Here is a 25067-nt window from a genome sequence, read left to right as displayed (position 1 = left end):
TACTCGAACTGATGGCATCAGAGAGTGGTGCGGTTGAAATTTCGAGAGAGCTAGACAGAGATTGGGGGCGATCCGCCTCGGCGGCGTTGAGCCGGCACTTACCATGTGTAGGCCAAACAGAACCTTGGCCATGGCCACGATGCGGTCCACCGTCTCCTGGGTCTTGTCCTTGCCCTTCTCGTTGGAGTTCACGTTGGCCTTCTCCAGCGCCTGTTCGTCCACGGGTTCCTCCGTCTTTCCGAGCTTCGAGTAGAGGTAGTGCTGCCAGGACATCTCGTCCGAGGGATCCAGCTTGTCGGGCAGCGTCAGCTGGTTGCGGGCAAACTCGATCACATCGTACTCGGGCATCTTCTTCAGATACCGATCCTTGCAGTGCTGCACCAGCTCCTGTTCTCGTCCGGCGAACAGGTTCAATCCCACCGGCAGGAGACGCTTCAGGCAGGCCACCATCAAACTGGCCTGCACCTCCTTGTCTTTGTCGCGCTTCTTATCCCTGTTCTTCTTCTTCTTCTTGACCTTGCCGCCCACGGCAGGAGCTCCTTCCGAAATAGCCGATCTCCTGGTGGCCGTTGGCATGATCAGGGCCATGTTATCGATCTCGTTCGCGGATATGAAGTTCTGCTCCTCCTTGAGGAAGTACTGGCTCTTCGACCAGATGTTAAAGATCTCCGCCACATGGTTGTAGAGTTCCTCGGCCTCGGGGATGTTGTCCTTCAGCCAGTGGTTTCGCTGCAGATCCACGTACTTGATCAGCAGTGGATAGAATGAGTAGATATCCCGCACCAGGAGATTCCAGTCCTCCTGCAGTTGCGTCTCAACCTGCGAAGTGTCGTCCGTGGCGGACTTGATGAATCCCCGCATGCTGTCCTCCTTGTGCAGCATGTTCTCCGTGCGCTTCTTCACCCGCTCCGCCAACGGCAGGAAGGGATCCTTGAGCAGCTCCTCCGAAGTGTTGATGATGATCTGCTGCGTGTAGGCAGCAATTCGGGTCATCCACGGGGCATTGTCGTTGCCAATGTTCTTCTTGATCATCTTGAGCACGTTGCGCAGCAGCGGATTCATGTGATCGGCAGTGACCATGGTCACGTGGTTGCCACTGGTGGGACTCACATTATCCGGACCCTGGGACCACCAGAATGGCAGATAGGCGCAGAGCAGCGGCAGTATCACATCGATGATGTGCGGAGCATCGTTGTACGTCTTATCCGACTCAACGAACTGATCCACCTCGGCGAGAATGGTCTCCAGATTCGGCATACAGCTCTCCATCTTGACCATGATGTCCTGGGCCTCCAGTGAGTGATCCGCAATGCGGTTGAGCAGTGAGTACTGGTTGTGCTTGTTGAGATGCGGCTCTAAGAAGGCCACTGGGAAACAGGAACTGTAGGCTCCCAGACAGGATCCCAAGGCAGGTCTATGCCTCTCAATCTCCGTCTTCAGATACTTTCTATCATGCGTTAGTGTGCCATCGGTGCCCAAGTGATACAGGGCAGCCAGGATCTTATAGGATGCCACCTGAATCTCGTCCAGGAGCAGATCACTGCCATAGTCGCAGGCAGCCAGGTGATCAAACATGGCTGTTAAGACTGGCAACAACACTTGATTCACATAACCCAACGAAGTGGAGGTCTTCAAGTGAGTGCCTCTAAGGTGACTGTACTTTCCATCCTGCAGGTTGAGGATCGTATTACCCAAGTCATCGCATGTCTGGTTGAAGAACGTCAGCATGGAAGTGCGAATAAACTCAGGACAGTTTTTGGTCAGGGTGCGGGCATCGATTCCTTTCACCAAGACCTGAAGACACCTTACGGTGATGCGGACATCCGGTCCAAAGGCACTCAGTCGGTTGCGCAATAGGGCAGCCAATTTGCAGAAGATCGAGGCCACCATTTCCTTCTCCTTCAGCGAGGCGGCTCCAATGTTGTTCGTCGCCGTGGCAATGGCAATAAAGTAATTTCGATGTGTGGAGAAGTACTTCTCCATCAGCGGCAACACAACCTTCGAGAAGAACTTGATGTCCCTGGTGGCCGTTTTGAAGGACGAGCGGCGACTGAAAGTGGTCGATGGCTTCAGCAGCTTCATGTTGATGGTGGCTCTGTCCAGATACTGGATGAGCTTCTCCAAGAGCGAGTACGAGAAGCGCAGCTCAACGGCTGCCTGGGTGGCACCACCTTCCTCCACGGCTCCTCCCTTCGATGGCCTAAATTCATAAGAGCAATGTTAATTCAACACATTTACGGTATAATCATCAATCAAATGAGTTCAGAAAATTTATATTTAAAAAGTAGTTTTTTATGTAGAAACTTGTTTCTTAAAAACATAAGTTTAAAAACGTTTTTGACTCTTTATAAATCTTACTAGAAATGAATGAATTTTTGGAAAATTATATTTTATTTGCCACTCACTTGTGCAGCTTGTAGCCCTGGTACTGCATGTACTTGAGGAACTCCTGCGATCGCTCGCGATCCTTCTTCTTCTCCTTGTCGGTCAGCAGGTCATAAGGCACCAATTGCGGGTGGATAACGCCACCGCAGCCGTTCAGCTCCTCGTTCTTCTTTTTGGCCCAGATGTCGTGGGAGTTCTCCGCCAGACGCTCGGCCATGTTCTGCATTTCCCTGCTCAGAGTCAGGTTGCTCATGTCCACCGGGTGCGGGTTGTAGTTGAACGGGCTGCCCTCGTTCTGGAATTCGTGCTATCGGTGTTAAGGAGGCGGCAGAGTAGAGGGCGTGGGCGTGGCAGAGTAGTGGGCGTGGCAGAGTAGTGGGCGTGGTTGTGATATAATTTCGACAGAAAGGCCAATTCGGAGAGGGATACATAATTTTGAGAGTGTGTTAGAGGGCTTTGAAAATAAGGATTTTTTAGTAAGAAAGGCTTTTGAGTGCTACATACAATTTGGGGCTTCGATTGGCGACGCGTCGATCCGCGATGATTGAGTGGCACCTCCACCTCGGAGTGCTCCACAGTCCATCCAATGGCAAGAAGACCCTTCAGACACTCCCTCACCGGATCCCGGTAACGCTCTCGTTCCTGTCAATAAAATTTAAGTATTATGTTGGTTTTATTATTATAGTACGGGTTTCCAACAGTACTGACAATGTTGATAAAAAGATTTCTGGTTAACTGGTGATTTAAAACATAGATATAAAAGTTAATAAGAAATAGTGAATATTAGAAATCATATTTAATTAGTTTACAATGAATTTCATTGAAGTATCACCGAGATTTAAGCAAGTTATTTTGTAACCATCTTCTTTATCTTAGGATTTTTTTGGCTTTTTGATATTATTTCTTTAAATATAACACTTTAAAAATTTTACTTTTACATATTAAATATTAAAATTATCTTTAATTGTATAACGTTTTTAGGAATTCCAAAATACTTTGCTATATAAAATCTCAATGAAACCGAATGAAGCATAAAAGAATGTATTCAAATATCCTGTTAAAAAAGTAAGATATTTTATAAAAATGTCAATGATTAGAAAACAAATAAAAACATTGAGTTGATTAGTAAATGCTAGAAAGTTCAGATAGGTTAAATTTATAATAATAAATGGATTAAAGAAATAATATTTTATAACAATAAACAATCTACGTACGTATTCACTGAGCATATTGTAGGGCTTCAGGCGGGGATGCTTTCGGTCGTTATCGGATCGGATTTCCCCGTAGGTCCAGCCACCTTCCAACCGCCGACTGGCCCAGGCATCGTGGTAGTGTTCGCTGAACTTCTGCACCAACGAGTTCAAGTCGTTGTCCAGGTGCACGTTGTTGGTGTCAATGGGATTGGGCATGTACTGCGGCTGGTCGGGAGCACCCATCTGACGACCGTAGTAGTCCTCGTCCGTGTTCTTGGACAGACTGTAGTCCGGAGGCAGGGCGCAGCCGATGGCGATCAGGCAGGGCAGTGCTTTACCGAACAGTTCCGGGTCATAGTCCATGTTGCTGAGCGAGTCAAAAATGTTCGAGAACAGCAGCATCGTCAGGCGCTTCTCCTCGTCCGATGAGGCTCCATAGGAGCCCTGGCCTTGAGTTGAGCCATAGTACTTGGCGCAGCGATCGAAGTGCAGGGTGAGGAGCTATTGGAGCGGAGAGTATCTCATTTAGTTTGGGGGACATAAATTGGCTTTCACATCAATGGTTATTTCATTGCAAATGCTTGCTTATGATATTCAAGTGTGTTAATCAATTAACCAGCGAAGTGTTGAACGTTTTTAATAAGTATTTAGCAGATAAAAAAAATATATAAATAATAGGTAATAGCAAAAGAGATCCAAATATGATTAACATTATATAAGGTTTAACTATATGTGCTTTGCAAAAGTTAAACAACATTAATTGAAATTGTCAGTGTTAAAAATCCATATCAAATGAGGCGACATGGAAAATTATTAGTAACATTAGAATACACTTATAGTCCAATAAACAAATTAATGAAAACTCAAGATGTTGAATTTTCGATAAATATAAATGTGAAATATTAGTTATAAATAAAATGAACTATAAACAAAATGAATAGTGGTCATAACAAAAATTCAGCTTTTACATTATCAGTTCAAAAATAAAAAAATATAAATTATATTTTGCTTGCTATTTAAGTTATCATTGCGATTGTAAACCTTTCATGGATTTGTAGACATTTTAAAATCAAATTTTTGTATTTTTATCGCAGATTTGATCAAACTTAATCGGTTACTCACCCGGAGGGCCACGGTGGTGTACTCGGAGAGCTTGGACACATCCACAGTCAACTTGCGCAGCAGCTTGAGCAGCATGGCAGGTTGCATTTGGGATGTGAGGGCCACGAGGAAGTCGGAGACGGCCTCGCGCTGCCCCTTGGTGAGCATACGGTTCTTGGACAGCCGGTAGACCGTGTGCAGAGTGGCATCCAAGAGGCTGGCGTAGTTCTCGGCCTCGTTGTAGAACTTCGAGTGCTTGATGAGCAGCGGCAGGATCGAGTTGCCGATGTAGCGGTTCATGGCCAGGGCCATGTCGCTCTCCGATCCATCGCTCTTGTCCAGGATGGTGGCCGTGCGCAGATCCGGCAGGAAGGCGTCCTCCAGCAGGCGGTAGAAGAGGTCCTGCGCCTCGATGCCATAAACGCGCTCCAGGAAGAGCACGATGCTCTGCTTGTTGTTGGGCAAGAGGCCCGACGGCATGTCCGACTTGGGTTTCTCCTCGCCCGGCGCCGTCTGCGAGAGGGTGAACTTCAGGCTGAGCACCCCCTGCAGATCCTCCAGTGGCACCAGAGATCTCAGAATAGCTCTAGCCCTCAAGGACTCGTTCTTGCCCTGCTCGATGACCGAGGCGTCCGGGGCACAGCGGCCCAGAAGGTCCACCAAGGTGCAGTAGAAGTTCAGGATGGCGGCACCCGTATCGATGTAGTCCTCGTCCTCCTCGCCCTCGGGCAGCGGGTGCGTGAAGTTCAGACCGGCGATGGTGCCCTCGGCCTCGTCCTGCATCTTGCAGCGGTCCGAGATGCGCTCCGACATGCGATTGGCCTCGACGATGGCGCGGAACAGACCTTCCCCCTCGCCTCTTAGAGCCGGTCCCAAGCATTCCGGACGACGGATAAGAAGTCGAATGACAAGGTTCGCATTCTCCTCGACGCTCTCGCCGTTGACCCAAACGCAGTAGCGCAGGAAGTCCAGGTAGCGCTCCCCCTCCACGGGATCCCAGCCGAGGTCCGGATAGCCCTTCTCCACCAGCTCCGAGTTGCTCTGCAGTCCGCAGCGGGACAGGTAGACGGCGATCTTCTCCAGGTAGTGTTCCCTCAGGGCCAGAGCCAATTCTGTGTTCTCCATCAGACTCGAGTATGCCACGTCGAGGGGCGTGGATCCGCGCAGGCTGGGCCTCGCCAGCAGGATGTTCGCGTTGTCCAGCAGGAAGTCGAAGTGGTCGAACATGGCCTTCTGGTTCTGTCGGCCCGTGCGGCAGAAGTAGCAGAGGAACCGGCAGCAGGCCACCACCATCTCGTGCGAGGTGTCCTTCTCCTTCGACGGAGCTCCCTCCGCCCCCTCCGTCTGGGTGGGTGCGTCGCTCTGCGCCTGCGCCCGCCGTCCCAGGGTGTTCATCATCACCGCCATCACATTCTCGTGCACGCGCAGGATGCGGATTAGGTCCGGGTGCTGGAAGAAGGTGGCGTTGTTCACCAGCTTCCACAGGCGCTTGCGCATCAGCTCCTCCTCCTCCTGGCTCATTTGGACGGGCAGCAGGGCGCGTATCTGGCTGAGGCCCACCCACATCTCGGCCACGTCATCGCGGGCCCTCGTATTGATCACGTAGGTCTTCTCCAGGGCACGGACCAGTTCACCCACGGTGTCGTACTGACGCAGCAGCAGGCTGAACATCTCGCGCACCAGCTTGGGATTCTCGATCTGCGACTCCTCCGCCCAGCTGACTATCGTCTTGATGAGCACCTTGCGGAAGACCTCCTCGGGCGTCTTCTTCTCCGGCTCCTCGATCTCCTTGGGGCCCTCCTCCAGCTCCTTGACGGTGTTGATGAAGTTGTAGATCTTGGTGATCGGCCCCGTCTTCACCTCCTCGATCGCCGCGCCCTCGACGCCGTCCGGCTCCTGGAGGGCGTTGAGCGACACCTTCTGCATGAGGCTGTCGTGGAAGTCGCCCAGGCGACCGCGCAACTCAAGGCCACAGGTGCAGTTGTCCTGGTCATCGGCCTCGAGGTTCTTGAAGCAGAGAATCTGGTTCATCTGCTCCCGCGGCGGACAGCGGAACTCTTTAGTCTTTTTGGCCGCAACAGCACTGGGCAGATCGGATTGCTTGATCTCGATATAACGTCGCAACTGATCGGTCTGCAGATCGCCCACGAAGTCGTGCGAGAACGCGATGATGCTCTCCACGCGGTGGCGCAACTGCGTGTCGTACAGGTGGTGCAGCAGGTAGCACATCTGCAGCTTGGCCCCCTCGGCCATCTTCATGGTCAGCAGTCCCTTGCGGTGCTCATCCTTGCCCTCTGCGAAAGGTCAATTGATTCATTTGAATATAATATTCATTGTTTCAGGAGCTTAAGCGCAAAGGTCTTGAGTCAAGACTCTTGATTTATTAGTTCCTTTAAATGCACTTGAAAAGTTTTAAATTACTACTGTTTTTAAAGTTTTTTAAACTGATTAAGTATACTAGGTATGTTCATTATTTTAAGAAAGATTCCATTCTTTAATAAAAACATTTTCTGATGCTTTATTTTTTGAGGTTCAAATTTCGTGCAATTAAACAATGATCCCCTAATTAGTGATCCTCACAATTCAAGGTTTGTTACTATTGAGCTCTAACCAATCAAACCCTCCCCGAACCATTACTCACCCCTCTCGAAGGCTGGGTCCCAGGTCTCCGGGTCGATCATGACCAACAGCCGCTGCACGTCTTCGTCGGTCAGGACGCCGACCAAGAGCAGTCGGTCTGTGAGCTTGATAAGAGGGCTACAAGGCAGACGGGGATGGGGATGTCACTAAAGGACCTTCTAAGGATGTAATGTACAGATCACAGGGGGATCACTCACAGGAAGAGGTTCTCGTTGGTCCAGCCGATGGGGTCGCGGTTGTGGACCTGGTTGATCTCGACGGCGTCCTTCAGCGCCTCCATCACGAACTGCCTGACTACTTCTAGGGGGAACTTCGGGGAGTACAACTGGTCGATGTCGGGGATCGGTTCGCTGGAAACACTTGGCATACTAGATGTTGCAATCACAGGGGGTCTGGACGGGTGTAGTTTCGGTGTTCGGTGGATCAGGTGTTTTGTTGGATCAGATGCAGGAACGGGAGATTCGAAACAGAATGAGGTGAGAATAACAGAAGTCGAGCGAAAGAGATTAGAATGCCCATGTGCCCATCCAGCGCAGTGATCGGGGGAAACCTGTGCATTGTGGTTGGAGCGAAGGGCCGGCAACTAAAGGTCAACTCACGTGATCTCGGTCATCCGCAGCTGCGGACGCACTGACTCCGTGACCAGGGAGCGCAGCGAGTGCTGCATCTCGTCGTCGGAGTAGAGCTCCTTCAGCTCCGCACCCAGCGGTGTGATGTACTCGTTCTTGCACACCTCCATCGTGGTGGCGTGCGACTCCAGATGCAGGGCGATCAGCAGGTCGTAGAATCCCTGGCGCAGCGGCCCGCTCATGTACTCCGACCGGATGGCGTAGAGAAGCTGCTTCTGGTCCACGTGCTGGCACAATGCGTGGGCCGCCCTGTAATTGGATTGGTAGCAAAGCGCCGCGTAGAGCGTTAAGCTGTGCGCGTGGAAGGAGAGCAGCTTGTCCATCTCGATCAGCTCCAGGATGTCGATGCACCGGTCCTCCTCGGGGATGTGCAGGGCCAGCATGGACACGGGGTCCTCGCACAGCATAGACCAACCCCTCACATCGGAGAGCTTCAGGGCGTGCACCTGGAGAGCGGTGTTGGGCACCCTGGCCCATTGGTGCGGTCGCAGGCACTGGACCTTCAGACGCGGCGGTGACTGCGGATTGATGTGCTTATCGCTGGTGGGCAGCACCGCTGCGGAAAGCGGCAGGGTAGTGGGTGTCCTGCCAAGCTCGATCTGCAGGATCTCCTTGCTGGTGGCCTCCACGAAGATGGCCGGGAAGAGCTTGGTGTCCGGCTCCATCATCCAGCGGTGCGAGGTGTCCTTGCCCTCGCAGGTGAAGCGGATTATTCCCGTGGCCGTGTCCACGAAGCAGCCGACGAACATGCCCTGCGAGGCTCCCTTGCCGGAGGCATCCTGGGTCACCTCGTTGAAGAGCTCATCTGCCCGCACCACGTAGCAACTCTGCCGGTCGATCCGCTCGATGGCCATCTCGTAGTCGTCCTCGATGTAGACCGATCCTCTCCGAACTTTGTTCTTGTTGAACTCCTTGCTGTGCAGGTGGTACTGGGTGGTGACCCAACCCACGTACACGTGCGTGGGATCCTGACCCGGGAAGATCCTCACTCCGTAGAAGTACTCGTTGATCAGCTTGAGGCACTCGGCATCAAACATCTCGTCCCCGGAGGTTTCCACCGGCTGTTGTCCCAGGTTGGAGGAACTTAACTGCTTGGGTCCCTGGGCCACGGGACTAGGAGGGATTTCGGCCTGGAAAAGGGTTTTAGTGTCGGGTTAGATAGACATTGTGAATACAAAACTACAAATAGGTAGAAAGGAGTTAATACTTTTGAATCAGATAAAACAGCTTAGTATCTTCTTAATAAAATGCTGTATAATACTAACTAAGAATATATTGTACTTCTAAGGATACTCTATATTCTGAATTTTCTTATTCAGAGTATAGTATATTTTTATAGTAATCCTTTCTTATCAATGGTTCCTATTAAACTCACATTGTTTAGCCGCAGAGTAGGAGCCCTCGTGGTCATCTGCTGGTTAACCACATTCCTGCCATGTGCCACCGTGTTTCGGCGTTCCAGCGAAGTGTCCTGGGTGCGGGCACCCATTTTCTCGCGACTCTGATCTCTTGACTTCTTCGAGAAGAACTTGAAAGGGCTGCGACCACGCTTCTTCTTATCGTCCAACTCCTCGCCCAACCCGTTCATATCCAGCACGGATGAAGATCGCTGCATCTCGTCCAGAGCAGCGGACATGTCAGTTTCAAAGGTGATGTTACGGGTGAGGGATCCCTTGCGTGGTGGACGATGGGGTCCTCGCATCATGTGATCGGCCTCGGCATCCGCATGCTCATCGAAGTTCCGGGTCAGACCCTTGATGTCGTTCATGTTGAAGCCTCCCTTGAGCATGTGGTCCATGTGGGCGGCCTGGGTTTGCACTTGCATCTGGGCAGCAGCCTCCGCCTCTCGCATCAGTCTATATTGCCGGTTCTTGATCTCGTCCCAGCGACGGGCCTTCTCCTGCTCGCTGATGAACTCACCCATGCAGGTGACGGGCAGGGAGAGTCGCAGGAACTCCCAGTTGGCCTTCTCCATGGTCTCGAAGGTGTTGTGCGAGATCTTCAAGTGCGGTGGGGTGTCCGCGCCACCGGGAATTCGAGTTACATCGATGCGGCAGTCGGGCATCTCCTCGGTGTTCTCGAAAATGGGCTGATCCTTGGTGTACCAGTGGGTCACTGGTCGTCGCATGTTCCTGCAGAAAAGTTATTGAAGATAAAATGTAGATTAAAATAAGTACCAAAAAGTTAAACTTAAGTTGTACTTAAGACAATTTTACACACTTTTCAAAAAATAATATTTTTGAGAAATTTTTCTTAAAACGAAGAAGCTATACAATAATTGTGAAGCTGATAATCTTAATCTGTACAAGCGGTTCTAGTTCTAAAATTAAGATGATAATGTTGTGGAATTATCAAACTGGACCTTATAATTAATAATTATAATAGGTAGTAGCTACCCAGTTATAGCACTAAACTTATTTATAAGTACATATTTACAAATTGATTTTAATTGCTTACTCATTGAAAAATGAAGTATCAAATAAATAGTACATTTTGAAAATCTTCAGTTTTATTTAAGCTTTATGCTATCACAGTTTTCTTTGCATAGTTGTTATACTCACACGCAGAAGGGCTCGTATCCCTCTTGCAGGCCGCAGGTGGTGAAGAACTTGAGGGAGTCCACATCCTGGCCGTAGATGAGCCGGGCCTTCTGGCCAACTCCCAGGGTGCAGGCGGGCACAAAGCCCACCCCCTCGGCGGTGACGTCGGCAAAGGTCGTCTCGCCGCCCAGGGCGTCCATCAGGAGTTCTCCGTTCAGCGAGAAGCCTGCACGACGATTGATTTCAGTTAATGGGGTTGGGGCTTTGGGGCAAAGGGCTTTAGCTAATGATGAGTATATTTAAACCAAGAACCAAGCAGCTGCTCAATGAATTCCGAACGGGCCTGGGCCTCGGAACCGTATTCGTATCCGTATCCGTATGCGATTTGTTTCGTTCGTCCGGAATTCATTAAGTAATTAAAATTCCTCTAGGATATGCGTGCGTATTAATTGGCATTTGGGTTCGCCTTGCAGCTTACTTGCATTCGATTGTTATAATGTCTGGGCTAAGTAGTGTTTAACTGGTTGGTTTCGATTTAGTTTGGCAAAGCTAGGATTATAAAATCAAGCAAGCTATTAAGTACTTTGTGTTAGCTCTCATGCTAAGTATTGTACAATTGGAATCGAATTGATATTGGATAAGTACGTGTCGTTAGTAATTACAGGCAGTTACGAGAGAGTAAAAAGCTTGGGATGAGCTGATGTGTCACCTGCTCCTCAGGCACCCGGGTGGCTAATCAGGCTAATCAGCCTCGCTCCTTGTTAGGCGTTCAAGGTGGTCAAAGTAACAATAGTTTTGGAAATTAGAGCACGGGAATTGGATGGTGTGGGTCGAGAGTGAGACTCTGCGAGAAGCTGGCGTTAATGAGACTTATGCGTTATGTCGGACGATTCTATGAATGGACTCTGTTCACTGTTCGTCGGGTCTGAAATGGCTGATCTATTCGTTTCGACTGCTGGATTATCAGTCCGGGTTTCCCAGTTCAAATTAGGCCGGTTTCGCTGAAGTTCGAATTGACAAGAAATTACTCTTCTAATAAGAAGACAGAAAATTTTAAATCAACGATTTTGATCGACATTTTAGAAATTAGATTAAGAGTTTTTAACTTTTGAAACTTTTAAAAGATTAGGAAAACTGTACACAAGGTATATAAAGGATAGCCAATTTAATCTTTATATTTTTTCGAATAAAAGATAATATTTTAGAAACAAAAATGAAAATAAGAATACTAAAACTAAATTTTTAAAACGATGTAGTTACACTTCAGATTCCTTATAGTATTGCTGGCGTAACCTGATATTATTATATTATGTTGTTATCACATACATTTTTTTGCATTTATCAGAATTTAAACTTTTTTTTTGTTAAAAAAGTAAATTTCTTATCAATTTAATGCAACCTAAACATCGTCTAATGCGAACTGGGAACCCAGCTACTTCTAGGAATTGGTTTTGCAGGGTATCTATTGAAAGGTGAATGCGTGGGTACCGCGTGTCCTTCGCTCCGCTGGACCTGCGGCACTCGGCTCTCCGATGGCCCTGGATCACATTTAGTAGATATCAAAAGCACGGAGGTGGACATTCCTTGAGGGGTGCTTATGGGAGTTCACATTACAACAAGGAGACGAGCAATTCTTACTAATTGTGTGGTCGGCGAGGTCTAGAAAGACGCCGACTATGTCCCCGGGTCCGCACTGTTTACCGAAGGATTCACTGACGCCACCGTAGACTTTCTCTTCCTAAAAAGTTGAATGGCAAGTGATAGGATTTAGTCGCTTAGTTCGATCGATCAGTATCGCCCTACTCGAATGCTCTGTGACACCTTACACTTATTGGTTTGTTTGCTTGTTAATGATTTCGGATATGAGAGAGTGTCGCTAAATTAACAAATCAAAAGAGAACGAAATCTTCGATTAAGTTGAAAAGTTGAGTTAAACAAAATGCGTTCGATCAAATAAATAAAATCAACGTTGATGCACGCTGCTAGGGCGTCTAAATCCTTACTGATCGTTAGCTCCTTGACATCGATGAAACAACCAATGACATCGCCAGCCTCATACCGCACTCCGAAGTGCTCGATGGATCCGGCGTGCATTTTGGTCACCTATAATCACGGGGTTGTGGATTGGTTTGCTTTGAGTCGATCTTGCATTAAGGCGCTGCCTCCAGACCCTTCTTTTTCAGCCCCAGCTCCCCTAGCCTACATCGAATGGATGACCCTTCGGATTGGAGCCCCTCCCTTGCAATACTCACATTGTGCCCGTCGAAGGCCCAGCTGGTGTCCTCGCTGCCCAACATCGCTCCTGGATAGCAATCGGCCCGCGCCCAGCCCACTCGCATGGGTCCTGCGGTGAGGACCTCGAATTCGAAGTACCACTTGCCCGAAGTCACGGCGTAGTTCCTCTCCACTCGGTACGTCCGGAATCCCGCAAACTTGAGGCGTTGTGCCTCCGCCAGGAGGGCCTCGGTTCCCTCTCCCGTTGGTGGATCCAAAACGTATCCGTAAACCAGGAGGGTTCTCACTGTCTCCGAGGCCGTGTCTCTGTTGGCCTTCTTGATGGCCTCATCCACCTTGGCGTAAGGAACCAAGTGCGGACTTCTATGGTTTTCGCTATCCTCATTCAGGCCGTAGGTCCAACCCTGCTGGATGCGCTCTCGTGCCCACAGGTTGTGCGTGTTCTCCGCCAGCTGGTCCACCAGCTCCTCCAACTTGGGGGTGAGGGTCACGGCACTCAGGTCAAGCGGAGCCGGCTTGTAGCCATTGCCCTGCATGAAGATCTCGTTGGGCAGGCGCACTGGTCGGATGCGGGCTGGTGGCTTGTCCATCGTTATGTAGTAGCCCAGCGATATGATTGTCCTGGGGAATGAATCGGATTATTAATGGATCAATAAATACTGCCAAACGTCTATAACTCAGAATTCTCTTACTTCTAATTAAAATTATTCAATGATTATTACTTAAAAAATGTTGTCGACAATAATCAACGTGTGATTAATTTAAATTCGGTAATGCTTGCATTTTTGTTGATAAATCGAGATTTAAAGTTGAAGTTCCATTTAAGAAGTCGACTTACTTGAGCGTTTGTACAGCTAATTGATTGTCGTATCTTTTCTCCGCCGCTGGCAGCTTTTCGAACTGCGTGAGGCAGGGATGAATGCGGTGGTAGTCATCGCGGTGCTCGCCCCACGACCAACCCGCCTCTATTTTGTTGAGAGCCCACATCTCGTGAATGTTCTCCGCCAGCTTCTCCTTGATTTGGTCCACAGAACTCGGCAGTGTGACACCCGTGGTGTCCACGGGCTTCGGAACAAAGGCGTTGTCATCCTCGATGAGCCACGGTCCGGCTAAAACATTCTTGCTCAGGTTGCCGAAGTAAAAGCAGGGATCCAGGCTGAGGATCTGCTGAGGCATGAGGCACTGCACCAGGGCAGAGAATCCCATGGGTGGAGCGAACTTCAGACGACCATGATCTCCACCGAAGAGGAAGCGACAGCTCAGTTTCGAGGAGCAACTCATCACGGGGAAGAACATTCCGTCCAGGTTGAAATCCCGGAAGCTTCCCCGCACTTTTATTCCATTGAAGGTGAAAGTGATGATCGGTACCGAAAGATCGATGGCCACGCCAATGACATCTCCCTTGCGGATGAAGGGCTCCTCGGGAAGAGCATCCACCACTAGGGTTTTGCGACCTCCAGTCCACAGATAGGCGCCATCAAATCCAAAGGAGTACAGGTCATCTCCCACTCCGTTGCCACCCCACTTCTTGCCACCGCCAGGATACGGAACATAGCCGGAAGTGTTGGCCCAGCCGATGCGCAAGTGGGGCATCATGTGAGTGGTTTGTTCGATGTGATCCATGGTGACCTCGAAGTACCACTTCTGGTACATGGAAGATCCTTCCACGCGACCCACAAAGATATTCGGTCGGATACTGGCCACATGATCAACGAGGAGCGTTTGCAGCAGCAGGTTCTTTCCGGGTAGCAAAAAGTCGCAGATGTTGTTTTGGGAGGAGCGCACGGCAACTCCATTACCCACGCAAAGGGAACACAGAACGTCCAGAACTTTCGGGTCACGACCGTGCTTCTCCAGCAGCGAGATGATCACCTTGATGTGCTCATCCCGCATCATGTTCAGAGCTTCGGGAGAATCGATCAGCACGCAGTGGAGTACATCCAGCATTCCGGAGCCTTCACTGGAGGCCTGGGATCCCAAGCGAGAAAAAAGCCAGTTGAGGCGATTGCTGTTCGCAAATTGGGCACAATTCGTGTGGTTTCCCTTGATAATGGCAGCCAACAGTTGGTACAAATAGGTGGAGATGAGGTCCCAGCTCTGGCCAGTCTCGTCGCCGGCCAAAAAGCTGGCAAGGAAGCCCTGCGAGGTGATTATGTTGATCTTGTCAATGGCCTCCAGGATCAGGTTGAGCACGCCCTCCTCCTGGAACAAATCCTGTCGGTTGCGCAACGCACGGAAACGATTCTGCTTTTCCTCATGTTCTAATTTCAAGAAAGGGATTTCAGAGACGTTTGTTAAAACTGTATTAGATCTGCCTTACCCATATCATCTTCGGGTTGCGAAAAGTAGTTGATCAAGTCCTCCAGGCACATGACCATCTCGTTGAGGTTGACCTTTTGGAAGAAAATGGAGTGTCGGCGATTGGACTGCAGTGTCTCCAGAGCCCTGGAACATGAATGGGATGGTATAAACATTTTTATTTTAATTATTAACAAAAAAATGTATTTAAAAAGTGATAAGCAATTAGAGAAGCCAATACATTAAAAGCTGATGATAGTACTTATTACCAGCTGTACTTCTTAAAAGGGATATTAACTTATATATAAAAAACATTATTATACGAAAACAAATTTTAGGATACAATTAAGCCTGTAGAACGTATTAAAAATAATAAATTCGTAAATCAAATATGTTTTCAGAGCGTCAACAATTATTCGGAACACCTACGTGATAAACTGGGTGAAGAGACTGCTGCACTTGCGGATGACCCGCGCCGTCTTGGACTCCTCCTCCTGAGAGCGCGAGAAGTCGAGGCAATCGTCCATCTTGCCCTCCTCGTGCAGGATGGCCTGCTTCTCCTCCACTTTGCCCACGCCCTTCTTCTTCGTCTCGTAGCTCTTGTAGCTGAGCCACAGGCTCGTCTCGCAGTGCTGGACAATGACGGTGGTGTCGCCGTACTTGATGATCGGCGAGCCGATCACCTCCAGATCCTTGTCCTCCAGCACTTTCTTCTCGTCGTCCTTTTCCTGCCGCAGGCAGAAAGTCGTGGTGGCAATCGAGGCCTCCTCCTTCTTCACCAGAATCAGTTCATTGCTGTCGTTGACGCCCAAATAGCGTCCAGTGGTTATGTGTCGGATGCGCATCGGGTGGTACCAGTTGATGAAGCCACCCGTCCACTTGGTTCGGGCGAGTTCCAGGCGCCACAAGGATCGCGCCTGGGCCATGACCACGCCGCCCTCGTAAATAACAATACTAATTGAAGATAGGAAAGGGGTTTCAGTTGATTCAGTAAGAGATTTTCTAGGGTTTCACTCACTTCTGACCCGCCTCACGACCCCATGTGCTGGGTATGGTCAGGCACTCGTCGCCGCCGTGGAAAAAGCGCAGCACATCGCCGCCAAAAAACATAGCCCACGTACTTCATCCTGGAGATTCCAGTGCCGTAGGGCTGCACGGACCAGTGGGTCACATGGAAGCTGGCGTTCACAATCGACTGCTCGTTCTCCTTGGTGGTGTGCAGATAACGCTCGGTGGCCACCGACACCAGGATCAGATCGTCTCCGACTCGCACCTTCTCGCCCTCGGAACGCTGCTTGCTCGCCGGATGAACAGTCCACCAGCAGGCTTCTCCTTGGCTGTGCTCCTGCAGACCCACATCGAAGGACAGCTTGTCGTTCGACGAGGAGGTGGACAGGCAGGCCAAGTACTGGAATTATTCAAATTCATTAGAGTTGTCTGAGATAATATAATAAACAGATTACAGCACTCACCATATCACTGTTGTGATGTCGGAGCAAAATGGCATTGCCGTAGAGCAATGTCCTATGTCCCGATCCGGTGCCTTTGCCCTAGGAATTGTCGGGAAGCCATTAGAATTTGTTAGCCCTGTCTGCAGACAGATTGTTCTAGGGGTTGGTAAGACTACAATCTACTAACTACTGCATAACAACGGGAAGAGTTACGTATTCACAAAGTTAGGATGCAAAATGTTTGTCGTTGCTGATGGTTAGATCTATAGAGTACAGCCAGACAGAGAAGAAATACAAACTACACAATAATTGTACTTAGTAGATCCTTTATGCAGATCTAAAGCTTGAAGGTTTTCTTTACTTTATAGGTTACTTTACTTTATAGGTTAATCGCTGAAGATGTTTGATAGAAAAATGTGCAAAAAATCTTTATCGCAAGTTCAATAAAGAAATATCAAGTTTTATATATCACGTTAAATATAGTATTATTTCTAAATAATATAGTATAGTTATGCATATGCAAAAACACAAACTCAAGATTTTAGATTAAGTCATGCTGCCAAAATGCTTTTAATTTCTTCTCTGAATTGGAAAGGGATATGGATGTATCCGTAAATCCCTAGTCAAAGGGTACTCAAGTTTTTTTACTGCCGAGTTAAGAGCTTCAAGAACCAAACTTTTTTATCTGGTTTTACGCAATCCGGATCTCTGCTGGGGATTTTACTGAGCTGAAAGCTCTACTTTGGGGGACGATCCCCACAGAGATGTGATAAAGAAAGCAATAGCAGAGCGAGAAAGAACGAGCGTTACTTTACACAGACAGAGTGAGACAGATAGAGAGTAAGAGAGAGAGAAAGAAGAGAAGCGCGATACTAGTAAAGAAGAAGAATTGAACGTTATACTTACAAGTCGACTATCCTGTTTTGTGGGTATTTAGAAAAATTTTGAAAAATAACGAAAAATTGATAGGTTACAAATGTGTAGAAGAGAAGAGAAATGGGAAGGGCATAGAGTATGGCATGCAGAGACCTATTTAATCGGGGGACTTATATATCATTGCATTACTCATGGGACACCGAAGCAACAAGGATCACAACATGAAAGGGGCGGGGCACATTTCTATATAGTACGAATGCTCGGGTTTCCCTTGGCTCGAAATGATAAGGACATATATCCGAAATGCTGGGATTCGAGTGGCTATACTTACAGTCTCGGATCCTGCCGCCGTCACCAATTCCTGCAGAGCTCGCACGGACAACGCCTGTTCGATGACGAAGACACACTGCGACAAATCAGGCGGCACGTTCTTGTCGGCAATGTTCTCGAGGAAACAGTGTCGGTTGCCAAACCCCTCGGCGGCCAAACAGACACGCTCCCCCGTCGCCGTGCAGGAGAGCGTGACCATGTCCTCCTACAATGGCACATGGAATACATCGATATTAGATCCAAGTCAATATGATCTCAGTTAATGTGTTTTCTGATAAATTTATTTTCTAAATTTAGATAAAAATATTTGTAGCACAAAAACTATTTAATGGGAATATTATAATGTGATTAAAATAACAGTGATTTCCTAGGAATAGAAACCTTGTTTAACTCTATGTTTAAATTTTGAAAGGGCTTATCAAATTACAATTTACAATTTTAATATCTTTTTTGTAAATTATAAATATAAATTTAGAAAAATTTAATTTTTGAAGCTGGGTCCAATTTTAAAAGCCGCATATACATACTTATTAACGACATCTCGTTTAGTGTATTTCGTGCCAGAGATCCCACCAGGAAAATATGTTATTTCAAATTGACACAGTTGGTAATGACTGTCATCTGATCTTTTGTTATTTATCCTGGTTTTACAAGAGTTGTTTGCTAATAAAAAAGTTGTGCCATCTAAAATTTAATGGTCTTGATATGCTTTATAAACCGAAGTTGAAGACAATTGGTTTAAATACTATATGAGCTAAATGTTGTTAATAGCCAGAATTCATAATTAATTGTAAAGCCCTCGGAACTTATACCTATTAATCTTTGATTATATTTCTTTCTGTGCATCGAGTGTAAGCAGTGAATTGGGGAATGGGGAAAGTCTTTGGGCAACAATTAAGTCGTTAAGAGGCCCAAAGTTGTGCTGCAATTTTAATGAGACTTTGGCAACAATTCCGACCGGCAAGCCACCGCAATACCAATTGGCATTTGCCGACACATTCGACTCCCCAGTTCCATCTGCATCCTTTTGGACCTGGAGCGTCAAGCAGGGCGTTGCACACGCAAATTGAGGGAATTGTTACAAGGCACTAAATGTGCAAATGAATGGTCGGTGGGCGGTTGGTGGTGGGTGGTGGCTTTCGGGTTGGTTGTGCACACCCACTTTTTCCCTCTCTTTCCCATGCCCTTTCCCCTTTCACTGGACAGTAGGTTGTGATTTTGGGCCGGTGATGTTGTGTGTAGTCAAAGTTAAATGAACGGTAATGGATTTCGAATCGAGCAATTTGCATAATTTAAATGCGAATGAAGTGCCGAATCCTGACGCAGCAGCACCATTGTCCTGTACCCATCTATTTAAAATTTAAATCCGACCACATCCCGGGTTTTGCTGTCCAAAAACTGCACTGCTCAATGACTCAATTTGCATTTGACTTCATTTCGATAAATGTTTTTGCAAACTTGCACTTTTCGGCTCACTCGCTTGTGAACTGTAAAGTTTTTGGGAAGCGAGATAAAGAGCGAGGAGTGGGAGCAAATAAGCGTAATTTGACATCAGTTCAAGGACGACAAAGGGACTTCCCCGGGGACCTGGAGTCCAGTGTCTCCGCCGGGTCTTCGATATTTATTGAATTTCTGTTGCGGTGCTTGGGAAAACGGGCCTGCGGGTCCACAAAGTGATACAGGATGCCCGTGTGGGTGCGATTGGCAAACTCAACTTTTGCCCTCGAGCGTATTTATTTATTGCGGCAAGGTGTCGCTGCTGCTAACCTCGCTGACCCCCAAAGGGGGCGGACCCTCGGCGGCGGGGGGAGGTGTGGCACGTGGGCGTGAGGAAAAGGAAGCAACACTATTTACTTATACCCCATAATGGCTGTCATTTGGCGCACCAGCTGTGGGCATTGATATATGGCGGCATTTGTCAGCTGACGATGTGTTCATCGAGGAGTCCCACTTTCCCGGCTCCCCTTCCCCCAAAAAGCTGGCTATGTAAAGTGGAATCAGACGAAAAGCTAAAGCCCCTGGTGGCCGTGATTGAATTTGTGACTCGAGTTTTGTATTTATTGTGTGCCATAAACAAAAGTTAGGGGCGCCTATAAATATGCATTACATATACAGGGAGGAGGGCGGTGCGCAGGAAATCTTTTATGGATTGCCGGATATTTTATGACACCAATTGTGAAAAATCCCCCATGGATTTTATTGAGTGGACGTAATTGATTTTAGATGATCTGGCGTTGTCAGTGGATGCAGTGTACAGTCATATTTAAATTGTCCTCTACACTTGAAATTTTTTTTGCTAAACATCTTATTTATATGTCTGAAAACCTAATTTTCCAATTAACATATGGTATCTTTGGCTTCACAATCAAACAAACAACTTTAAAAAAAAATGATTTTAATGTTTTATATGTTATTTTTTAATTATCCTTGTTTTTTATACTCTCTTTCGAACCCTATCACATTTTTTGGAAACATTTTAGGAACTCTTCGAGTTTTTCTAACTGGTTTACGAGGTGTAAGCTGACAATATTCTATTTGTTTTAATTTCTGGGTAATATTATTTTTAAGTGGTGGGCCCTGATGGCCCGTTTTACTTACCGTCCTCAGGAATGAAACATCATCCTGCTCGGAGCCTCCCTCCGCCTCAGCCATTTCGTTTGGTTAACGCAACGACCGCAGCGCCTCCAAATCGGAATTTATATCGCAGCAGCGCTTGGATTTCAATTGTTCTGGGATTTCCCTCGGTCACCCGAATCGGTTTATTTTCCTTCGAAAGATTGGGAATATGTTTACGGTTAGAATTGGATTGTTTACACTCGTCACGAATGGAAATGTTTCGCGGCGAGGGTTTTTTAATGGGCGGGCAGAATTTGAGTGGCACGAACTTTTGTTTATGGGTGATTCCATATCAGATTTACAGTCGATATCGGGAAATTCGATGAGATATTTTTTTCATGCTCTTTATTGAAAATAAATCGACACGTATTTTTATTTGGCTCAGAAAATTTTTTTGACAAAGTTATGATTTTTTGAATTTTTGATGAACTGCCCTTTTTTTGATGACAGTCGCGTTTTCCAGCCCCAATAACTCGAAAACCGTACGTCGCAGAAAAAAATGAATAGGAAGTAAAAATTTCATCCTTCCTTCTTCTTTGCAAAACTTTCTTGAAAAAATTTTTTAAACAATTTTTCACCACAAAAAGTTCAAATGTTTATAACAAATTCATTTTTCTCCAACTTGGACATTTTTGATTTTTTTTTTTTTTTAATAAATCCTTCAATTTCTTCTGATGAACATACTAAAATTTCAGAATGGGATCAAAATTAGTTTTTGAGTTATAGAATTTTAAAGATTATCATGCACGGTCCGCGCGTCAATTCGCTTCGCGCGCGCATAGTAAGGGTCAATAAAATGAATTTTTAATGCTATTTAATTCTATAACTCAAAAACTAATTTTGATCCCATTCTGAAATTTTAGTATGTTCATCAGAAGAAATTGAAGGATTTATTGTAAAAAAAAAAAAAATAAAAAATGTCCAAGTTGGAGAAAAATGAATTTGTTATAAACATTTGAACTTTTTGTGGTGAAAATTGTTTAAAAAATTTTTTCACGAAAGTTTTGCAAAGAAGAAGGAAGGATGAAATTTTTACTTCCTATTCATTTTTTTTCTGCGACGTACGGTTTTCGAGTTATTGGGGCTGAAAAACGCGACTGTCATCAAAAAAAGGGCAGTTCATCAAAAATTCAAAAAATCATAACTTTGTCAAAAAAATTTTCTGAGCCAAATAAAAAAATACGTGTCGATTTATTTTCGATAAAGAGCATGAAAAAAATATCTCACCGAATTTCCCAATATCGACTGTAAATCTGATATGGAATCACCCTTATGTTTCGGTATTCCCCCGCCCGCTCGTTCTTAACGACACAAACACAGCCACACACACACATAGGCCAACGGAGAGAGCACACTCTCTCATTTACTCGCTCGGCTTTTTGTTTTGCTTTCTCTGTACGAACAGCTGATTTACTCGGTTCTGCGGTTATATTCGCCTTGCTTTGCTCGTCCGAATTTTTTTGTGTCACTTGCCAATTTCGCCGCGATTTCTCTCTTGTTTTTTACACTTGTAATTATTGAGGAATTCATGTAGATATGTGGCTGCAAATATATTACTGCCGGGCAAAAGGCCAAGAAAATTGTCGAACTAAATAAAAGTCCTCATCAAAGGGTACGAAGTAATAGAAACTGCATTCATGTGGGTATCCACAGGGGTTTGACAGTATAGAATCGATGTCTCATCAGTGGGTAGAATTGTTTCGAAAATGTAATGTTGAAAAGGTTGATTTTATTTAATGTTCTAAAACTAACTTATTGTAAATTGATATTTTGGACTGAAAATGGTAACAACTTCACAAAAAGCTATGTTAAAATTCAAATTTCGTTTATATATCTATAACTGTTTGCTGTCACTTACAATAAAAATTAGTTGACCTTCTCATAATTATAATAGGGTCTACTGTCATTTAAATGTTTTTATTTACGGAATTACCATATTTTCTTAAAAACTTAAAATTTTAACATTTTAACCGTTGAAGTTTTTATACAAGTTTATGAATATTGTTAATGAATTAAGTAAATGTTATAGGTAACTTTCTAAATAGGTAAGAAATCTAAATGTAGTAACTTTCCTGTACTTTTGATTTGTTAAACTCTCAAGTGTTTTTATCAATTAAGTACTATTTTGAAATAAAGCAGGCCAATTAAGAATACCAAAAATAGCTCTAAATATCAATTAAAAGTAAACAATCTCAAAGCTTAAAACAACTTTCACAAAGTGATTACCAAATACTGGGATGTTTGATGAAAGCAAATAAAAGGGTCTTCCAAATGATATTCGACCTCATTAAACAAAGAAATTAAGATAGCCTAAGATAAAACAAATGCTAAATCGTGTGAAAAATGTATCACCCGTTTTCACGGTCAATATAGCTAATAAAGTGTTTCGGATTCGGCTAATCAAACGTATCCCTAATTTCCGCTTTTTAGCGAGGTGTTTTCTGTGCCTGTCTAGTATGTTTCTGGACAAGTGCCAACGTTACTTTGTCGATATGGCGTGCTCGACAAACTGGCAAACACACGCTATCTATACGTTTAGTGCCGCACTTATATTTAGTCGGTGTATTTGCGGATTTATGTGCAACATGTTGCCATTCGGATTTAGCGATTTCCCGAGAGTCCCGACGACGAGTTCTAATTAATTGCTCGGTGGTGCGTGGGATGCGTTTCTCCTTGGGCAAGGACTTTTCCCATTTCTCACTAAATTCACTGGCGGCAGTCTGTCTGCGAGGCTGGAGATTTACGGATAAGGCGCGTCATCGGTAATCCAGGGTCCGATGGCACGCAATCCCATTATTCTCCCTTCGCCTTTCGCCATTTTAGTATTTTGTATTTTTTTTTGTGCCGGCAGCACCCGCACAAAAACGCACACACATACTCGAATGTGTAGTATAAGTAGCACACCCGGCACACCACAGGGGATTGTTCATTAGGTAGGTGATTTTCTTCTTTTTCCCAAAACCGAACGGAAGATCTTAGATTTTGAAAGCCCCCCAACAATTCGTTGGCTTTCAGCGGTGCCGTGTGTTTATTTTTGGTCTCCACCGCGGCACGAAGACGACCCGAAGACAAGCCGAAGACGCGGAGCGACTGCCGAAGGCGCACACATGTCCAAAAATATCACACGCAAAGGCCTGGGCAGCGCACAAAACTAGAGCACTTTCCGAATTTTTCATCAAATTTTCATATTTTACTTATTCGAATCGTCGGAATTATAATTGCAAATCTTATGCAACGAGCACACACTGCGATTTTTGCCCTGGAGCCAAACTTCGCCACGTGCTCGATGGTTAGGGCGCGTGGAAATGCGGACTTTGCGATGGATTTTCCACGTTTTCCACCCGTTTCACAGGCCAGGCGCACATATAGATTCTATACTCGATGCTGGTGGGCCAGCAGAAGCACGGCGAACTTACTTTTCGTGTCGATATTACTCTCTAGACTGACGACGAGCCCGTCGGCGGCGACTACGGGTGCAGAATGATGAGCGATGTGCGCTGGGCGCTCTGAAATGGGCGGCGAGCAGCGAGAATTGACGCTCGGCGAGCACAAAAAGCACTGCGGCACGCATTTCGCAGCAGCCGGCACAGTGGGTCGGAAAAGTGAGGAAAATCGATTTCATTTCGGGGGCAGAAATACGAATGTGTTTCTGAGGGGCAACGAATTAAGAATGAGCTATTTACGGCGCTTGAAAATTTGAGTAGAACTTTTTTATAGCTAGATAATTTTTCTAATACTATCGAAGATTATCATTTATGTATATCTTGCTTTATGAAAATTTATGTTTTATTTGAAAAGTCGTACAAATTTTACTAAAACATTTTTAGTAAAACTAAAACTTACTTGTTATTAGTAAACAAATTGATAGCATACTTTAGTGGATTTGGAAGCCGTTCTTTGTGTAGACTTTTTTGTCGTGGAACAGAATTCTATTTGTGTGTTTTGGGACACTGTGCGGCGATTCTTGCCCGAGGCGATTTCTCGCCGGCTTGCCGTGTTCGCCTACATTTTTCGCTTCGCCGCTTGTTGCTTGTTTTGTCGACATCCTTTTCCTTCTCGCTCTGATTGCTGTTCTCTTGGCCTGGCTATTTAAATCAGCTGTTTGGCAATTTGGTTCGGTGAAGTGCCGAGAACATGAGTCTGGGGCATACGGGGAAAAACAAATAAAAACATTCCGTGCGCGAATTTTAAAAGGTTTGCGATATATTTTTGTATAATTGCCAACGCTTGTACGTCGGCATGCATTTTATTTGTTGACTTTTTGAGTGGCTGCCAAGAAGCCGGGCCGCTCGTTCATAATGATGCTGTAATAGGCGGGATAAAAATATATCATTTGTGGCCACCGACAGTCGGCCAAATATATCTAGTCATTCAACTTGAACTTGTCAGGTTTTTAATGAATGAAATCATATTTTGCAGTCGCATTCGTTGGCGCTTTTCATTGGGATCTTTCGTGCTAACTGACTCAGCGCCATTGGCTTGGATGCGATGCGTTCAGGCGGAACAACTTGAGATAGTTTCTATTTAGACGATTTGTGAATGGGCCAAAGGATGAATTGCAACGGAAGGGTGGCGGTGTCGAGGGCTTTCCCATCCGTACCATGTGGCGTATGCGTAATTTGAATTATTGCCCATTTCATTGCGATTCCCCTTACGAGTGAGCTGACTGCAGAACAATCAGGCAGTACACAGGAACACGAAATCATAGGCTTTTAATAGCCGACAGTGACACATTGTTGGCCAAATTAAAACCATTAAAATGTTGCGAAATAT

The 25067-nt window shown here is 46.2% G+C and overlaps 1 protein-coding gene across 1 annotated transcript in view; it reads right to left on the bottom strand.

The window, feature by feature from the left end:
• Positions 1–23891, bottom strand: part of LOC108090257 (ryanodine receptor) — a 29916-nt gene extending 6025 nt beyond the window's left edge. The window contains 22 exon segments of the mRNA XM_017188854.2: positions 103–2200; positions 2406–2692; positions 2890–3027; positions 3600–4079; positions 4701–6973; positions 7321–7436; positions 7517–7711; positions 7919–9078; positions 9324–10080; positions 10510–10714; positions 12492–12591; positions 12741–13344; positions 13562–14984; positions 15044–15168; positions 15451–15975; positions 16040–16125; positions 16127–16429; positions 16494–16571; positions 17379–17390; positions 17680–17883; positions 20277–20445; positions 23711–23891. Of these exon segments, the coding sequence (XP_017044343.1) occupies positions 103–2200; positions 2406–2692; positions 2890–3027; positions 3600–4079; positions 4701–6973; positions 7321–7436; positions 7517–7711; positions 7919–9078; positions 9324–10080; positions 10510–10714; positions 12492–12591; positions 12741–13344; positions 13562–14984; positions 15044–15168; positions 15451–15975; positions 16040–16125; positions 16127–16429; positions 16494–16571; positions 17379–17390; positions 17680–17883; positions 20277–20330 (11223 nt within the window). The 5' untranslated portion in view covers positions 20331–20445; positions 23711–23891.
• Between the last annotated feature and the right edge of the window lie 1176 nt (positions 23892–25067).

The sequence above is a fragment of the Drosophila ficusphila genome, unplaced genomic scaffold (genome assembly GCF_018152265.1).
Source record: "Drosophila ficusphila isolate 14025-0441.05 unplaced genomic scaffold, ASM1815226v1 contig_414, whole genome shotgun sequence".
NCBI lineage: Eukaryota > Metazoa > Arthropoda > Insecta > Diptera > Drosophilidae > Drosophila > Drosophila ficusphila.
The sequence above is the reverse complement of the archived record's forward strand: the minus strand, read 5'-3'. Positions and strand labels throughout refer to the sequence as shown.